At 30.2% G+C, this 17,659-nt stretch overlaps 1 protein-coding gene across 1 annotated transcript in view; it reads right to left on the bottom strand.

The window, feature by feature from the left end:
- Positions 1-7,170: 7,170 nt before the first annotated feature.
- The window catches only part of LOC107439105 (uncharacterized), a 61,532-nt gene continuing 51,043 nt past the window's right edge, over positions 7,171-17,659 (bottom strand). Inside the window, exons 9-12 of the mRNA XM_071182784.2 lie at positions 14,256-14,366; positions 10,370-10,476; positions 8,283-8,353; positions 7,171-7,320 (exon numbers count right to left, since the gene is read on the bottom strand). Of these exons, the coding sequence (XP_071038885.2) occupies positions 7,269-7,320; positions 8,283-8,353; positions 10,370-10,476; positions 14,256-14,366 (341 nt within the window). The 3' untranslated portion in view covers positions 7,171-7,268. The remainder of the gene's footprint in view (positions 7,321-8,282; positions 8,354-10,369; positions 10,477-14,255; positions 14,367-17,659) is intronic.

The following is a 17,659-nucleotide window of genomic DNA, read 5'->3' as shown; positions in this document are numbered from 1 at the left end:
AAACCCAAAAATTGGGCCGTCTGTTCAACGATGGTTATAAAATAAAATGTTGATATAGGTGCCACATTCGCCTGCCAATGAGGCGACCCATGTTCAAATCCCAGCGGTGGCAGATTGATATGAATTTTGCTTCCACTAGCCGCAGAGCTGACGTAAAATATTGTCAGTGATAGACGGATCATCGGTTAGAATCCCTTTGCCGTCGGGCTAAACATGGGAGGTTTTCGTCCTTATTTGAATTTTATAAAGTAAATTTATTAATTTAAAAGCAAAATATACAAATAAATATAATTCTTATTATTAATCAGACGCGTAAGTCCTCCCACAATTTGACTTATATAAATGAGAAAGATTCAGCTTGTTTACAAATTTATTTTTAAGCTTCGAAATTTTGAAGTGGTGTGTTTTTAAACACCGTTTTTTCAAACTCGATAGCTTAATCAATTTTAATTCAATTTGGATAAATTTCATAGAAATGTTATCTTTAACGTTGTTTCCGGTGCTCCTGAGATATTTTAAATCGCGTTTATAATTGTGCATACTTAAAAATACTATTTTTAAAGTATTTTGCATTCAATATGTCATCATTTTGTTAAAAATTATTTTAATAAAGGAAAAAATATTCCTATTGGCTTGCAGTGAATCAATTTATAGGTTTATAAACATTTTTATGAATTTATTAAATCATTCACAGATTTGACTATTCACTAAAATGCACTTCAATGACTTTTACTTAAACAAATTTATTCCTGACTCGTTCTTTATACACATACACACTGATTGGTTTTCTTTTCATTCTCCGTTCTTATTTTATTCACTCGCTATACCATATTTCTGAAATCATTCATAATAACAGTTCCCATGAAGAGAATTTGCCATGGCAGGGATAACCTGGTCGGTAAGGCACTGGGCCCATGTCCAAGAGTTCGTGGATTCGAACCCCGCCGGCCAAAGACTGATAAGTGACTGATGCACGCCGGTAAAGTGACTGATGCACATTCAATCTGTCGAGTCGCAAAAGTCCTCCATGTTCCCATAACAAATCAAAACCTCTGGGGGTACTGGATTGGAGATCGATCGTTCTCTGATTCAGGTCAAAATTACGATCTGTGGATGAATGAATGAATGGATGTATGAATGGGTCCGCCCTATAAACGGGTGCGACGTATGGTGTAGCAGAAGTCGAATTCTTGGCCATAGACGGCACTACTGAGAAACAAGAAGGGCACAATCTGCCTTAAATTTGCTCGGTTTCAACAAGCAGACTTGCCCGTGTGGCAAGAGTCATTAGAAACAACAACAACAACAGAATTTGCCATAAAATCTTTAAGAAATATACTATTATAAAAATAGCAGTTTAAAAAAATGACCTCACATGAAATAAATTAACAAAAGAAAAGAATGGGTATATTTGCTTTTAAATAATTTACCCAGACTAATATAAGTTTATAAAACTATGTAAAAAGGTACGTGAAACTGAAATAATAAACGTTTAAATAAATCAAAGGAATAAAGAAGTTACCGAGCCCGGTTTTCGGCATATATTTGTAGAGAAAATTTCTTACTTTTGTTTCCCAGGAAATCTTTTAATGGCTATTTTAAATAAATATCAAATTACGAATATTATAAAAATTAAGGGGTCACAGTACCTTTGCAACAATTTTTTAAAAATAAAGGTATAATCATTCATTTTGAGGATGCTTTACATGCTCATTTAAGTTATAATCAATAATTTATCTTCAAAAAATGATTAAACTGTTTAATTTTTTTTAAATTTTAAAAAAAGTTGAAAAAATTCTAAATCTTAATTTTATCGTAATCTTAAATAGAAAAAGTTCCTTAGGGATTTAATTAAGATTAAGACACAAAATTATCATCTTTGCGAAAAAGCACTTTAAATTCAGACTGCTGAGCAAGTTTCTGTATTAGAACAATTTAAAATCATTCATAACTTTTTTAAAAATGTAGATAGAGAGATGAATTTTTTTCTGCACATTTGAAATAGTTTGAAGTTTTATTATAAGCAATAAAAAAAAAATTTGGTATTTTTGTCACTTTTTGGGTACTGTGACCCCTTAATAAGTTTCTTGTTGTTGACATAAAATTTACATTGATTTTGGTAATTAACTCATCTTTGCTAATTATGTTAAAAATTAACCTTTCCATCTTGTTTCTAGAAATCCCTAATTTCTTATGAGATTAATTTCTTAATGAAACTTAAAATATTAAGATTTATATCAGCAAGTTCACGTTATAGTTGAGACAAGAGATAGTTTAATCAGGTGAGCTGTCAAAAGTTTCGACCCCTTAATGTTAAATTCACTTTTTGTATGTTACGTCATATTTCGAGAAACTTTTATACAAATTGATTACCCACCCGCCAACTGACCACAGCCAGTGATGCTTGACTTCGGTGTTCTACTGGGAACCGTGTCTTTTAGATCGGTCGATTGCGGGACGACATTTGATAGAACAAAAAGAGATAATATATTAAAACATAAAATTCAATTGAATTAGAAAACCGCCGAGGCATAATTTTAAACAACACTTGAATATTCGAATTGCTATAAAAAGTTTCAGAATAAAAAATTATTTTTTTATGTACCATTAACGTTGTCACTTAATACATAAAACGATCTATAGAACAAAAGTTATACATTGTACTTTTCTTTCATCTCTTGGCGCTATATAATTTCAGAACTTTTTATTAAAGAAAAGAAAACTCACAGCATTCCATTAAAAAAATCTTGCTGGAGAGACATTAAAACGGCCTATAACTTCAATGTGTAACAAAATTAGCAATTTTTTTTTCTTTTTTTTCTCGAGATTTTTACAAGTAGATGGAAAATATTAAAATCACTAATATTTTGCATATTTTTACGAGTCCAAGCATTGGAGTTATTTTTCAAATACTAAAATGCATAGGATTTTTATATTTGTATAAAATTGTGTTTCTTTTTTTCTTCTATTGATTTCTTGTCATCTTAATTTTTGAAACCTTCGATTTTAATAATAATAAAATAGATATTTTATGCGTATTTGAACCACAGCTGTACACACAACGATTTTTTAGTAACTCATTATCATAATGCTCAGGGGTCTGTCCAGACATTTTGTGAAAGGTCCTTTTCTGTAAGAATGTGAAAAAATTCCTCGTAATTTGTGAATATAAAATAAACGTTAAGTCACATTCTTTCAACCAGGGTCCTGCTTTTGTGAATTTGTGCAAATAGGGTCCTGTTATTGCAGAAAACTCTTTCAATGAGTTTTTAAATTGTAGATAGATACAGGATTATGTTCAACACTGTGAACCTATAATAAAAAAAATTTAATTTTAAAAACTAAACAGCAATTGCTGCTTCTAAATTAGAGATGCAACAGACAAATATTTGGTATTTAGCCTATACTGCTGAACGCAGAATATTTATTTCGGACGAATAAAGGAAGAAGCGTCTGCCGAAGACAAAACTTAGTTCATTTACATCTGTCTTTCTTTTCCCCCCTCCTGGGAAGGGTTTATTCAATTAACAAAACAATAATGAAGATAAACAAATTTGTGAAGGGTCCGATTGAAAGATAAATTATTTCGCGAAGGGTCCGTTTTTAAGATAAAATATTTTGTGAAGGGTCCGTTTTTACGAAAAGATATTTTGTGAAGGGTCCGTTAACGGACCCAAATTTTTTCTAAGCAGACCCCTGATGATGTACTGTAATTGACATCTGATTTCTTCACATTTTGGAAAATATAAAATATAGAAATATATAATACAAAATTCTTCAAGTTCCATTCAAAAATATAACGTGATTTACTGATTGTATAATTTGATGATCGAGTTTAAAACGTCACTTAAACTTATTGATGCGAAAAACTAAGTGGTAAAAATATGTTTAGTTCAAAGATGTTTAGAAAATTTGATTCTTAATGAGTTATTAACATAAAATAGTTAAATTAACAAGACAGGTTTGCTACAGAAAAAAATGAACATAGTAGTTGCTTTTAGTAGCCTAAAGCATGCCTAAATAAGAACAAAAATTTTCAATAATATGACTAAAATTTTATTAAATGACTTAATTGTTATAGATACCATGATCCATTCAGTCAAGTTGGTCGTAAATATAATAATTTTTATATAAACGTTGGTGTTCTAGTACAAAATTTTTACATAAAAGAAATTGGAATAATTGCAGAAAATTAAATATTTTTAATCACTAGAATTCCTTAAAAAAATACTTTTTCATTAAAAAAACATACTTCTTCTAAACTTTTTCGCTTTTATCAATAATTGATTTGACTCGATTCGTCTGCTTTCAGCAGAAAGTAAAAAGTTTTCTCTGTTTTTCTTCATTAATATATATATATATATATATATATATATATATATATATATATATATATATATATATATATATATATATATATATATATATATATATATATATATATATATATGAGTTCAAAATGAAGATAAAACAAAGGAAAATTATAGACATATGAAAAAAAAAGGGGGGGGGGAGGAAATAATAATGAAAAAAATAATAATAATAACAAACAACTATTTAAAAAAAAGGAAAAAGGATGAAATTTTTTTAAAAAAACCGGAAAATAAAAGATATAATATTTTCATCAGCCCACACGATTATATCCGCAAAAAAGAGTGCATTCTGATATTGTATCAATATAGCCAAAGCAAAATATACTAATACCATAGTGTGAGGAGCACTCAAAAAATTTTTTTACAAAAATTACAACAAATAAAATAGAACACAATAAGTAAAAATAACACGTAAAAACAGAAAATAAAATAAAATAAAAAGAAAAAAACAGCGTAAAACAAAATCTCTAAAGCGAGTGCTTCGTGTTTTCTTGTATTTATTTATTTTGTTGTGTGTGTATATATATATATATATATATATATATATATATATATATATATATATATATATATATATATATATATATATATATATATATATTATATATATATATATATATAAGCTCCTATGGGCTGCATGTTGCCAAAAAAACATTGCTAGGAATACAGAAAAGTATTCCAATGGTCTCCTTTTTCTTAAAATAGTTGCTTTTTCAGACTTTACAGGCAAAAAAAAGTTGCCATAGTCTCGTCAGGCCGAAAATAGTCGCATTTTAGTCGCCTGTGACAACCCTGACATAAGAAACATAGCTCATCAAAACATAGCTGAAAAAATATTTGTAATAGCATCACATAGCAGAATGATTTATAAAAACCGAAGTGTTTGAGAGATTAAATTAGACCATTCAAAATTAATAAGACTACAACAATAATGCTCTATATAAGAAATTAAGAGAATTTGCAGACTTGGACGATTATCTCTAGAACTTTTAATGAAATTCGATATTGTACATACATTGATACAATACAAAACAAATAACCATTCAACAATTGTTATACACACGCATGATAGTGCATAACACTCGTTGGAGTCGGAAGGTATGAAAACGCCACAGGAAACGATGAATTGCCTTATTTCAAGTATGAAATCACGTTGCAAGGTCTGTATTAGAGGAGACCATATCCCTTACTAAACCATTTTGCTTTGTTTATTCTGCAACCACTGTTTCATACCTTCCTACTACCAACGAGTGTTATGCACTATCATGCGTGTATATAACAATTGTTGAATGGTTATTTGTTTTGTATTGTATCAATGTATGTACAGTCCGCAAAAAAAAAAAAGATAGCACCCTGAATAACTTTCGTTCTAATCATCGGATTTTCACAAACTAAGTATCAATCTTAATGGTTTCTGGGGGTGACCTCCAAATATGCTAATTAATTAGTGCTAACTATTAATTAAGTTACGAAATCAGACACAAAAACGTACTTTCTCTGAATAAACATATATTTTTTTTTACATATTTGGAATCTAGACACTTGAATTAGGGGGGGGGGGTAGACAAAATTTTAAAAAAATTGGGTGGTAAATTGGGTAGCAATGAAGGTTTATATATAGTCCAGAAAACCGCCAAAAAAAGTCGCCTGCGCAAATGAATATTTTAAGATAACCCATTGACTAATTCAAAAGTGGAATGCTTAATTTTACTAGGTTGGTAAGCAACCAAAATCTGACCGTAAAAAAATTGAAATAAAGTTCTGTGATTGCTTTAAGAGGTTTTATTAATTATTAATAGAAAATATCTCGAAGTTTCTGGGCAATAGACAATTTTTAAGCTGATTTCTGTCCAAAAAGCAAAAAAAAAAAATTTTTTTTTTTAATCCCCTTTGAAAAGAAAATTTGAATCGATTTATAAATTACTTATTACGTTCTGAGTTTTTAGTATTCAAACACATGAACTTTTCATCTGATATTATTTAGATTATGTTGTTTTTGCTATATTTATTCGAGGATTTCATACTAAAATCAAATTAACATAACTTATTATAGCTATATACAAAATTTTAGGGATTATAATTTTTGAAGGGAAAAAAAGTGCTTGAAAAATAAAATGTAGATTGTATAGTAATTCTAATGCACATTCACAGAGTTTTCTATAATTTACGATATTTCTTTTTTCTATAACTCAAGGAATTGCTGAATGTTTAGTGGCATTTTAAAAACATTGAAATAAGTTATGTTTAAGAATAAGATATTGAAATAATATGTTGCATATTGTATGATTAATTGTTTAAAAAATCACTTCATTCAATCCAAATATGTAAAAAAAATTATATGTTTATTCAGAGAAAGTACGTTTTTGTGTCTGATTTCGTAACTTAATTAATAGTTAGCACTAATTAATTAGCAAATTTGAGGTCACCCCCAGGAACCATTAAGATTGACACTTAGTTCCTGAAAATCCGATCATTAGATATCTTTTTTTTTTTTTGCGGACTGTACAATATCAAATTTTATTAAAAGTTCTAGAGATAATCGTCCAAGTCTGCAAATTCTCTTAATTCCTTACACCAATGTAGATGGATCTTAACACATAGTCGTTCATTTTTTTTTTTAAAAAAGCTTTTCTGGTTTTTCTTAATTTATCAAATTCACCATGAATTTTTAAAAAAGATCTTCCATTTCGTCCAATAAAACGCATAAACTTCTGCACGAGACAGGAGTTTCTACTTTTTCAAAAATGTTTGTCAACATAATTTCTTTATAGAAAAATACATTTATAATATAAATACATTTATAATATATAAAAATACGTTTATAAATAATTTATAATAAGATCATACAACTGTGGTTTCCCATCAACACTACATAGAAATTGAATCACAATTATATTAAGTCTCTTGTTTTTTCGAAGAGAAGGCGACGTCCGTGTCCTCTTCAATGCTGAAAAAAGATATAGATTTAAAAAAATTTATTAATAAAGTATCTTAATTATATATATATACTGAAATTATTCCGCGGATGTTGCTCAGATTTTGTTTAATTATTAAAAGTAGCATACTGTTAATAAGTAAAATTTGCTCATTTCACAATTAAAAAAAAATACCCTTAAATAAATAATAAAAAATCATTTTTCAGGCAGAATGATTTTTCGATGGAATGATTTTTTGATAGATTTTCAATATTGAGCTAAAAAATTTTTTTGATTTTTTTCAAAAGTTTTAGAGAAATTGCAAACGATAGAAAAAATAAAATTAACATGTAATAATAGAGCCAAAGCTTTTGACTGTGCTTTCTGCCTGAACCATTAGGAACCTATTTTGAAGATTGCGGCTACGTTCCCTCAAATTTGAGAATCAATAATCAAAATATATTTAAAAATGATAATAATAATAAATAAATAAATAAGTAAATAAATAAATAAAAAGGCCAGTAAGCTCTGAAAATGTACAGTTTTTGCCTAGTTAACAGTTGTTAATTCACTCCTATAAAGTTAACCACGCAAATCATTAAGATTGTATCCCAGTACCCGATTATTAAATCAAAAATTACTAAAATGTTCTATATTTAATTTGTACTGAAAAGGAGTTGTTTTTAAAGCGAGCGACATACATTCCAGGAAAGATTGTGGCTTTTATTGCACAGGGGTATAAAGAGTTTTTTTTTAATTAAAAAAAACTATTATTAAATTAATTACAATTAATTATAGATTAAAAATTAATTAGTAATTATAAAATGATAATTAAATATTAACTATAAATTGATAATTAATTATAAATTTATTATTATATATAAATTAATAATTAATAATAAATTAATTATAAAAATTTAATTATAAAAAAATAAATTAATTATAAATAATTAATTATAATAAATAAATTAATCACTAAGATGATTTTTCTTACCAATTTCTTCCTGAGTAAAGATTTTCTTTCCTGTTGATCCTTTTTCCTATAGAATCAAAGTTTCCAAATCTCTGTAGAATAAGGAAAACTTATTAAAATCCTTTGTTAAACAAAAGTCAACTCTAAGTTAATAAGTAAGTTAAGATGCGCATAGACCACAGCGGTAAAATGGTCTGTGGCTATTTATTGATTACGAGAACCGGTGTAAATAAAATAAAAGATGGTGTGTAAAATACGATCCAATGGAGGGTACTGCTTTGAATATTTGATTGGCCACACACAATGGAGTTTATTCTGAGCAGAACTCTTTCATATTTCCCTCACGTTCATGCAAAGCGGTTACTTAAGAGGACGCCATACCTCGGGAGAAAATTTTCCTCACAAGTTCTCTTTCTCCTTCATTACTAATTTAAAATTTAAAGTGTAGAAAAAATGAGTTCAGACAAATCTAGAGTATGCCATGAAGTTTCAAATACTGAAATAAAAATTTTAAAATATGTAAATGAAGGATTAGGATAACTTAGATATGATAACTTAACTTAGGATTACGCAACGGAGAAATTCTCATCTGATAATTTGCTTGCATTTTGATATTTTGAAAAAAAAAAAAAAAATCAGCAATAGAAATATCATAACTTACTCTAGGTTTGCCTCAATTTACTTTTTCTTTCTCTTAAATTAGTAATGAAGTGAAAAGAGAATTCGCGACAAAAATCCCCCCCCCCCCTTAAGAATTTAAGTGAGAGGAACATTATTGACGTCCATTCAATTATTGACGTAATATTTACGTCCATTCAATTTCATCCTAACATACAAAGAATTGATCTTCGTGATATCGTCAGAAATTTTTCTTAATATTCCTGATTTTGTCCGTTTATTGAAATAATTTAAAAAAAAAAATTCTAGATAAATATTCTTTTAGTTGCTAATAACGTTTGAATTTTTTTACCACTTTCAAATTGAACGTTTTCATAATAATTAATCCTCTCACCTTCGCTATTTAAAACTATATCTCTATTTCAGCTAGCTTTTCATTTGTAGTTTATTTTCAAAAATTTTCACAATATGTTCTGCTTATTACTTACTACTTTTTATAAACTACTTTTCATTAAATTCGTCAAATAAATAGTGTTAGAACAATAAAATGATAACAGCAGGGTTGCCACAGAAAAAAAATGAACAAAATAGTTGCTTTTAGTAGCTTACAGAATGAAAATAGTTGCCGAAAACGATGAAAATAGTTGCCTAAATAAGAACAAAAATAAGACTAAAACTTTATTAAATGACTTAATTGTCATATACCATGATCCATTTAGTCAAGTTGGTGGCAAATATGATAATTTTTATATAAAAGTTAGTGTTCTAGCACTGAATTTTTATTAAAAAAAACTAGTACAGCAGAAAATTAAATACTTTTAATTACTAGAAATCATTCAAAAAATAGTTTTTCATTAAAAAAAACACACTTATTCTAAGAACTTTTCCCTTTTATGAATAATTGATTTACCAAATATATATACTATATATATATATATTGTGAAAAGTGATTACTCAAATTCAAAATGTATGCAACGTAATATCTTATTAAAAATTGGGATTTCGTGCAGAATTTCGTAGCTAAAACTGTTGAATAGGCGATCGAGAAACGAAATAGACTTAGAAATAGAATCTGCGCAAATTGAACGCATTAAAAAGTGATGACTTAAATTTGTGATCTAAAATTTTTATTTTTTAATGTTTTAATTATTTATTTTGTTTAAATTTTATTATTTTTATTTTAAATTTTTTATTTTTGAAGAAAAGAAATTCAGCACGTTTAGAATATTTCACGGGCTGCAGGTTTTCTAGCCAATTTATGATTAAAAAACATTGCTAGGAGTACAGGAAAAGTCACCTTTTCCTGAAAATAGTTGCATTTTAGTCTTCAGTGGCAATCCTGTAACTTTTCTGGGATGAAATGAGTCTAAGTTAAAAAAAAATAATAATTAAGTATTTAAACTAAAGTAAAAAAAAAAAAAAAAATTGGCGTGAACAAAATAAATTCTCCACATCCTGCACACTAAAAGTAAGAACAAATGTTCACTTACCATTTCAGCGTGGCCTCGGACACTTGCAAACACAGTTGATTTGCGAGCTTTCCTCAAATTAAGGGAACCAATGCGCATGAAACTATTTGTCTGCTTAGCTGGTCTTTCTGCAATAGAAACAATTTCTCTATTTGAGATTGTAAAAGACCACTTGTTTTTTAAAATAAATTTAATTGAAATCAGTGGGATCTGTTTTAGCAATAACAAATGTAAGAGCACAACATTAATTTAAAATACTTTATTTTACATTAGTATTTCATAATTCATGGACTCATTAAATATGATTGGAAAAAAATTACCTTAGACCAGAAAAGTAATAGAATAATAATACAGCAATTTTAGTCATGAGTTCTTTTGACTTTTATTCGAATAACTTCCAAAAGACATTGAACAAAAAATAAGATTCGAAAATTATAAATCAAGTAATCGATATTCTATTAAATCAAGTAATCCATTAAATTTCTCTATCTAGTAATCTATTGGTCTTTCAATTCCCAAGAAAAGATAGATAAGGGGTAAGTAAGACCACCATTGAAACTTGGTAATGGTATAAAATTTATGCTCATATATCATCCTAACAGTCATGCCTGGTTGGTAGTGTAGTCGACTTGTGTTCGTGAGAACGGGTGTTCGAATACAAACAGCCGAAGACTCCCCGTGTAGTAACCTATGTACTGGGGCACGTTATATCTGTAGGGGCACAAAGTCCTCCATGTTCAAATAACAAATTATACCTCTGGAGGTACTGGATTAGAGATTTTATTTTATTTTATATTATAACAGAGTCTTTGAACAGCCGACCCCATTTTAAGGTTCACTAATGTTCAACTCCGTAGCTTTGTAATTTTGAACCCAACCAAGAAGACAAGGGAACTCCTGGTTCAAGTATTGGTAGAAATTTGCGTGGATGAACTTTTTTGATGGAACTAACCCGCATTTGCGTTACATAGAGAGGAAAACCACGAGAACCTCCCACGGTTACCCCGATGCAAAGGTACTCTAACCCATGATCTGTCTACCACTGAGGAAATTTCAAGTCAGCACTGTGTTCGGTGCAAGCAGGATCCGGATTCGTATCGACCAGGAATCTCTGGGATTCGAACCCGGTTCAACTCATTGTTAGGCGAACCCTCTATCCCCTGAGCAATCGCGGTTCTGGATTGGAGATTGATCGTTTTTTGGTTCTGGTCAAAATTACGATCTGTGGATGAAGGAATGGGTCCGCCCTATAAACGGGTGTGACGTATGGGTGTGGTAGAAATCAAATTCTTGACCATAGATAGCTCTACTAGAAAACAAGAACAATCGCACTCCCAGTGCATTAATGGCCTACAAAGACAATTCATGATAAAGTCCTCCAGCGTTTTTGCAAATGGTACGCAATATAATAAAGAACTGGAAAACAATTTCTGGGAGAAGGGCAGAATGGGAAAAGCTTCTGAGGAAGGCCCAGGCCCACAAAGGGCTGTCGTGCCAATGCTGATGATGACGCAATATAATAAATTTCATATGAGTAATATACATTTCATGGGAGTACTATTATAGTGAGTACTATTATGACTATTAGGAATAATGGATTTAATTTTAGCGTGACTCTTTTTTTTTTTTCTTTCTTTCTTTTTTACTCTCTCTTTTGAACATATTTAGATTTTTTTTCAACAAAATCATACCTAACACTGTGCATTTTAAATTCTGAAGTAAATTAATAAGCTCTCTACGGAAAAACTAATTAATTATTTAGAAAAGCATAAATCGGCACGTTTTAACCATTTTTTTTCCTTTCTAAAGCCCTTATTTGCAAAAAAAAAAAAAAAAAAAATATATATATATGCATCCTCAATCTACGGGAAGCAAATTTTAGGAGAAATATTTTCAGGTAGAATAAATTTAAAAAAAAAAGGTTTCTTTGCAATCAATAATTTTACGAGGCATTCCTTTTGCGTATATTTTTTGAGGTTTGACTTGATTCCGCAAGGCTGTGGACGTTTTTTTTAAGGGTTATTAGGGGTGGAAGAGATGCAAAAAGCAGGATAAGTGAGCAGGGGCAGCCGATTTATCAGTTTTGATTTCGTAATGGGACACGTGACGCTTGCTTAATCGGAGAATCTGGAGAAGCCATTAGTCCGGCCATTAGGTGTCCAGCAGAGGTCGACCTCTGTCACGGACGATGGGTCCCTTGCGGGGAGGGTGCCCCTGCTCCATTACTCCTCTCCCCCCCTCAGACGACACATCCAGCCAGTCCCTTTTATAATGGATAGATTCATTCTAAAATGACACTACTTTAAAGATTTCAAACCTAATCCCAAAAGTTTTTATTTTCCCCTTTAAATTAGATAAAGCAGCTAATAAACTGGAAAAAATAATAATAACAAGTCAAATAAATTCAGTTCCTTTAAAACTATTATATACGGTGGTTCAGTGAATATATATATATATATATATATATATGTATATTATTATTATTATTATTATTATCTTTTCATCAACTTTATTATTTTCAATGTTTCATCTATATTTTAAACTTATTTTATGAATTCTATATACTTTCAGCTTATACGCATACATTCGTTATCAGGATTTTATTTTTAATCAATACTGTAATCACCCTCTTTAGCAAGATCCGTTGTTTGTAAGACTAACGAATATTTAATGCGCCGAAACGACGTTACTTTTCAGTCCTCCTATACATATATATATATATATATATATATATATATATATATATATATCCTATATATATATATATATATATATATATATATATATATATATATATATATATATATATATATATATATATATATATATATATATATATATATATATATAGAACCCATAAAATAAGTTAAAAATACAAAGAAAACAAATAAAAAAAAATTTTTTTTAGAGAGATGAAAAAATAAGTAATAAATAAAATGTTTTTAAAAATATTTAAAAATTAAACAAAATTAAAAAAGCCGATAAAAATAAAGAAAAGATAAAATCTCGTCGTCAGCTCACACGATTCTATACGCAAAAAAGAGTGCTTTCTAATATTGTACTAATATAGCCAAAGAAAAATATATCAATACAATAGTGTGAGGAGCACCAAAAATTTTAAAAGAAAATAAAACATATTAAGCAAAAAATACAAAATAAAGCATTTCAAGCAAAACATAGAAAATAAAAATTCAAGAAAAATATGGAATAAAACACAAAATGTATCATGTAAAACTTGTAGCAAATTCAAATGTACTTCCACTTACCGGCGTCTTGTAAAAATGATTTAAAATATTTTCGTAACAAGTTTACCACATTATAAAATATGAGAATAAAAGCGTAAATGGAGGATAGTCTAATGTATTTTAAGGCGCATTCTTACTGAAGTACTGAACCACATTTGATTTGTCAGTTACCTTGGATTGGCTCGAAACTGGATATGCAGAAGGTAATAATATTTATACTCGATAATTCAAAGTTTATGATTAATAGGTACGTTGGTAAATACCTAAAGTACCTACGAACCTATGATTAATAAAAGTTGAGCTCTAATTATAAAATTTTACTGATTTTTAGAGTAATTATTTATATTTACTATTAAAAAATTAACAATAATTTTTGGTTAAATATTAGAAGATATTTTTAGCCATTGATTTACCCGAATTGGATTTGCACATGGGAAATATAAATTTAGTTAAAAAAAATTATTTTGATTTAAACTTTTTTTTAATATTTTAAAAAACATTTTATTTATTATGATTTTTTTCCTTTTTTTTTTTGAAAAAAAATTTTTTTTTTTAATGTTTTCTTTGCATTTTTAACTTCCTTCCTCCATAAAATTTTTCCTTTTTTCATAAAATAACCCTCCATAATTCACGAACAGTTCAAAAAGTGAAAGGTAACTTACGTTTCACAGGTCTCCTCTCGATGTTTTTACTGCCTGCTACCTTTCGAACATAATTATCTGGATATTGGTCAGCTTTTTTACCATAGTAGTCTCTTATGGAAGGATCAGCACCTGAAAAAAATGTGTATCGCCGGCTCATTATTTAGAAAATGGCTTGATTTTCACTTGGCTTTGGTTTGGCGACAGAGTGGGATTCATCGCCAGCCATACCGCGGAAGAAAATTTTCGTCGCAAATTCTCCTTAATCCTACTCATTTAAAATTTCGAGCCGTGATGGCTAAGGGGATAGCGAACTCGCCTTCCAATGAGGTGAACTGGGTTTAAATCCCAGGGATGGCTGTTCAATACGAATCCGCATCCGACTTGCACCGACCACAGTGCTGACGTTAAATATTCTCAGTGGTAGGCTGATCATGGGTTAGAGTCCCTTTGTCGTCAGGCTAACCGTGGGACGTTCTCGGGGTTTTCCTCTCCGTGTAACGCAAATGAGGGTTAATTCCATCAAAAAGTCCTCCAAGAAGGCAAATTTCTCCCGATACTTGATCCTGGAGTTCCCTTGTCTTCTGGATTGGGTTCGAAATTATAAGAATACGGAGTTGAACATAGGTAGTCGTAAACCCAAAAATTTTAATCGGATGTTCAAAGACGGTTATAATATAAAATAAAATTTAAAAGAAATTTAGGGCAAACCTGGAGTAAGTCAATAAGTTTCAGTTACTGAAAGAAAAAATATTTCAAAATATTAAAATGCAAACATTTTATTAGATGAAAACTCCACCGTTTGCGTAATTTTAAATTATCTTATCATAATTTATTTTCCTTTTCAAAGTTTAAAATTTTCTTTTCAGTATTTGAAACTTCATCGCTTACTCTAGGACTATCTGATGTCCTACTTCTGCCCAATACATTTTAAATTAGTAATGAAGGAAAACGAGAAATCGAGAGGAAAAATTTCTCCCGCAGTATGGCCTTCTCTTATGGATGGTCTAAAGATGTAAGCCGCTGGGAACAATAACTTAGAGTGGATAACGAGCCACGAAATCCATCCACGGGAAATCAGATAATGTTAGATCAGACAATTACGACGAATCAACGTGAAATAAAATTAGTTCTTGATTCACTTGCTCAGGTTACAGTAATGACGCGATAAATATTCTCATTGGCAGTTATGGTTTTGGATAAAATACCTTTGTGGTCGAACTAACCGTGGGAGGATTTCTATTCTGCGTAATGCGAATGCTGATTAGTTCCATTAAGCCGACCCAATTTTTGGCGTATACGACTTCTGATGTTCAATTCCGTAGCCTTGTAATTTTAAACACAATCCAGAAGACAAGGGAATTACTGGATCAAGTATCAAGTGAAATTTGCCTTCGTGGAGAAATTTTTAGATGGAAATAACCCGCATTTGCGTTACATGGAGAGGAAAACCACGAAAACTCTCCACGGTTAGCTTGATGGTAAGGGGACTCTAACCCATGATCCGTCTATCACTGAGGATATTTCACGTCAGCACTGTGTTCGGTGAAAGCCGGATACGGAATTCGTATCGACCAGCCGTCGTTGGGATTCGAACCCGGCTCACTTCATTGGGAGGCGAACGCTCAATCCCCTGAGCCATCACGGCTCATGCATGCCATTTGAAAAAAAAAATATTTCAAATGGCATGCATGATTAATATATTATATAAAAAATCGGTCGTTGAACAGCAGACCCCATTTTTCGGTTATACGGCTACTAATGTTTAACTTCATAGCCTTTTAATTTTGAACCCAATCCAGAAGACAAGGGAACCCCTGGAACGAGAATTGAGAGAAATTTGCTTTCGTGTAAGATTTCTTGATGGAATTAACCCGCATTCGCTTACATGAAAAGGAAAACCTCCCATGGTAAGCCTGACGGCGAAAGGGCTCTAACCCAAGATCCGTCTACCACTGAGGATATCTTACTTCAGCACTGAGGTCGGTGTAAGCCGGATGTGGAATTCATATCGACCAGCCATCGCTTGGTTTTGAACCCGGTTTCACCTCAGTGGAAGGCGAACGTTCTATCCCCGGAGCCATCACGGTTCTCCTGAATTCTGCTGCCTTCTGGATTAGTTTCAAAGCATTGATTTCAGCATTGTCAACCCTGCCCAAGCAAGCATTATTTTATACTTTTTATTTTATAACCGTCGTTGAACAGCCTACCCAATTTTGGGTTCACGACTACTAATGTTCAACTCCGCAGCCTTGTAATTTTGAACCAATAAAGAAGACAAGGAAACTCCTGGGTCAGTACCCCCAGAGGTATGATTTGTTATAGGAACATCTTCCGACGGCGGTGATCGAACCCACGACCTCTTGGACATGGGTCCAGTGCCCTACCAACCAGGCTATCCCGGCCTTTCAACTGTTAATAGCTGTTTCATCTCTAGTTTAGGCAAGAAAACAGATACGCGTTCATGTTAATCTAAAAATGTACTACTATTAGGTTTACTTGTGTTACAGCATTGTATTATTCTATTTTTTGTAATTTTTATACAAACGCAAAAAGACATTCTTTAAAGCCAACAAAAAAAATAATTGCTAGAAAAAAAAAACATGAAATTAAATTTTTTTCGTGAAGAATTTTTTTTAAAAACGCTAGAAAATAGAAAGGGAAAATTTTAAAATTTAAAAAAAAAGTCACAGCACTTTTTTTTAAAACTAGTAACGAAAGTATATGGACAAATTTTCAAAATTAACGAAATATAAACCAACCCGAAATAAAGTAATTTTCAGAATATTATAAAATATTACATAACAATTTGATATCTCTTAAAAGAAATAAATGACAAAATTATAGGTTAATGGGCCACGTATATTAAATATAGGTTACTATGTATGTATAATATTGAAACTGGATCACGAATATCGGTTACGTAAATTAAATATAGGTTATATATATAATAGAGGGCCCACAATATGGCCCTATAGATTACTATGTATGTATAATATTAAAACTGGACCACGTATATTAAATGTAGGTTATATTACCGTTACATTAAATATAGGTTATATACATAAAAGGGGCCCACATTGTGGCCCTATAGGTTACTATATTAAATATAGGTAATACATATAATAGGGGGCCCACAATGTGTCCCATAAATTACAATGTATGTATAATATTAAAACTAGACCACGTATATTAAATATAGGTTATATATATAATAGGGGACCCACAATGCGTCCCTATAGGTTACTATGTATGCATAATATTAAAACTGGACCACGTATATTAAATATAGGCTATATTACCGGGTATTAGTGTATCCTACCAGAGGAAATAATTATAGGCCTAATTAGGGGCCCACAATTTCACCCTATAGGTTACTATATATGTAAATAAAATAGTGTATTGAATAGCGTTTTAAATATTAA

The sequence above is a fragment of the Parasteatoda tepidariorum genome, chromosome 4 (assembly GCF_982258835.1).
Source record: "Parasteatoda tepidariorum strain Cologne lab strain chromosome 4, Ptep-v5.0, whole genome shotgun sequence".
Classification (NCBI taxonomy): Eukaryota; Metazoa; Arthropoda; class Arachnida; order Araneae; family Theridiidae; genus Parasteatoda; species Parasteatoda tepidariorum.
This window is presented reverse-complemented; position numbering and strand designations above follow the sequence as displayed.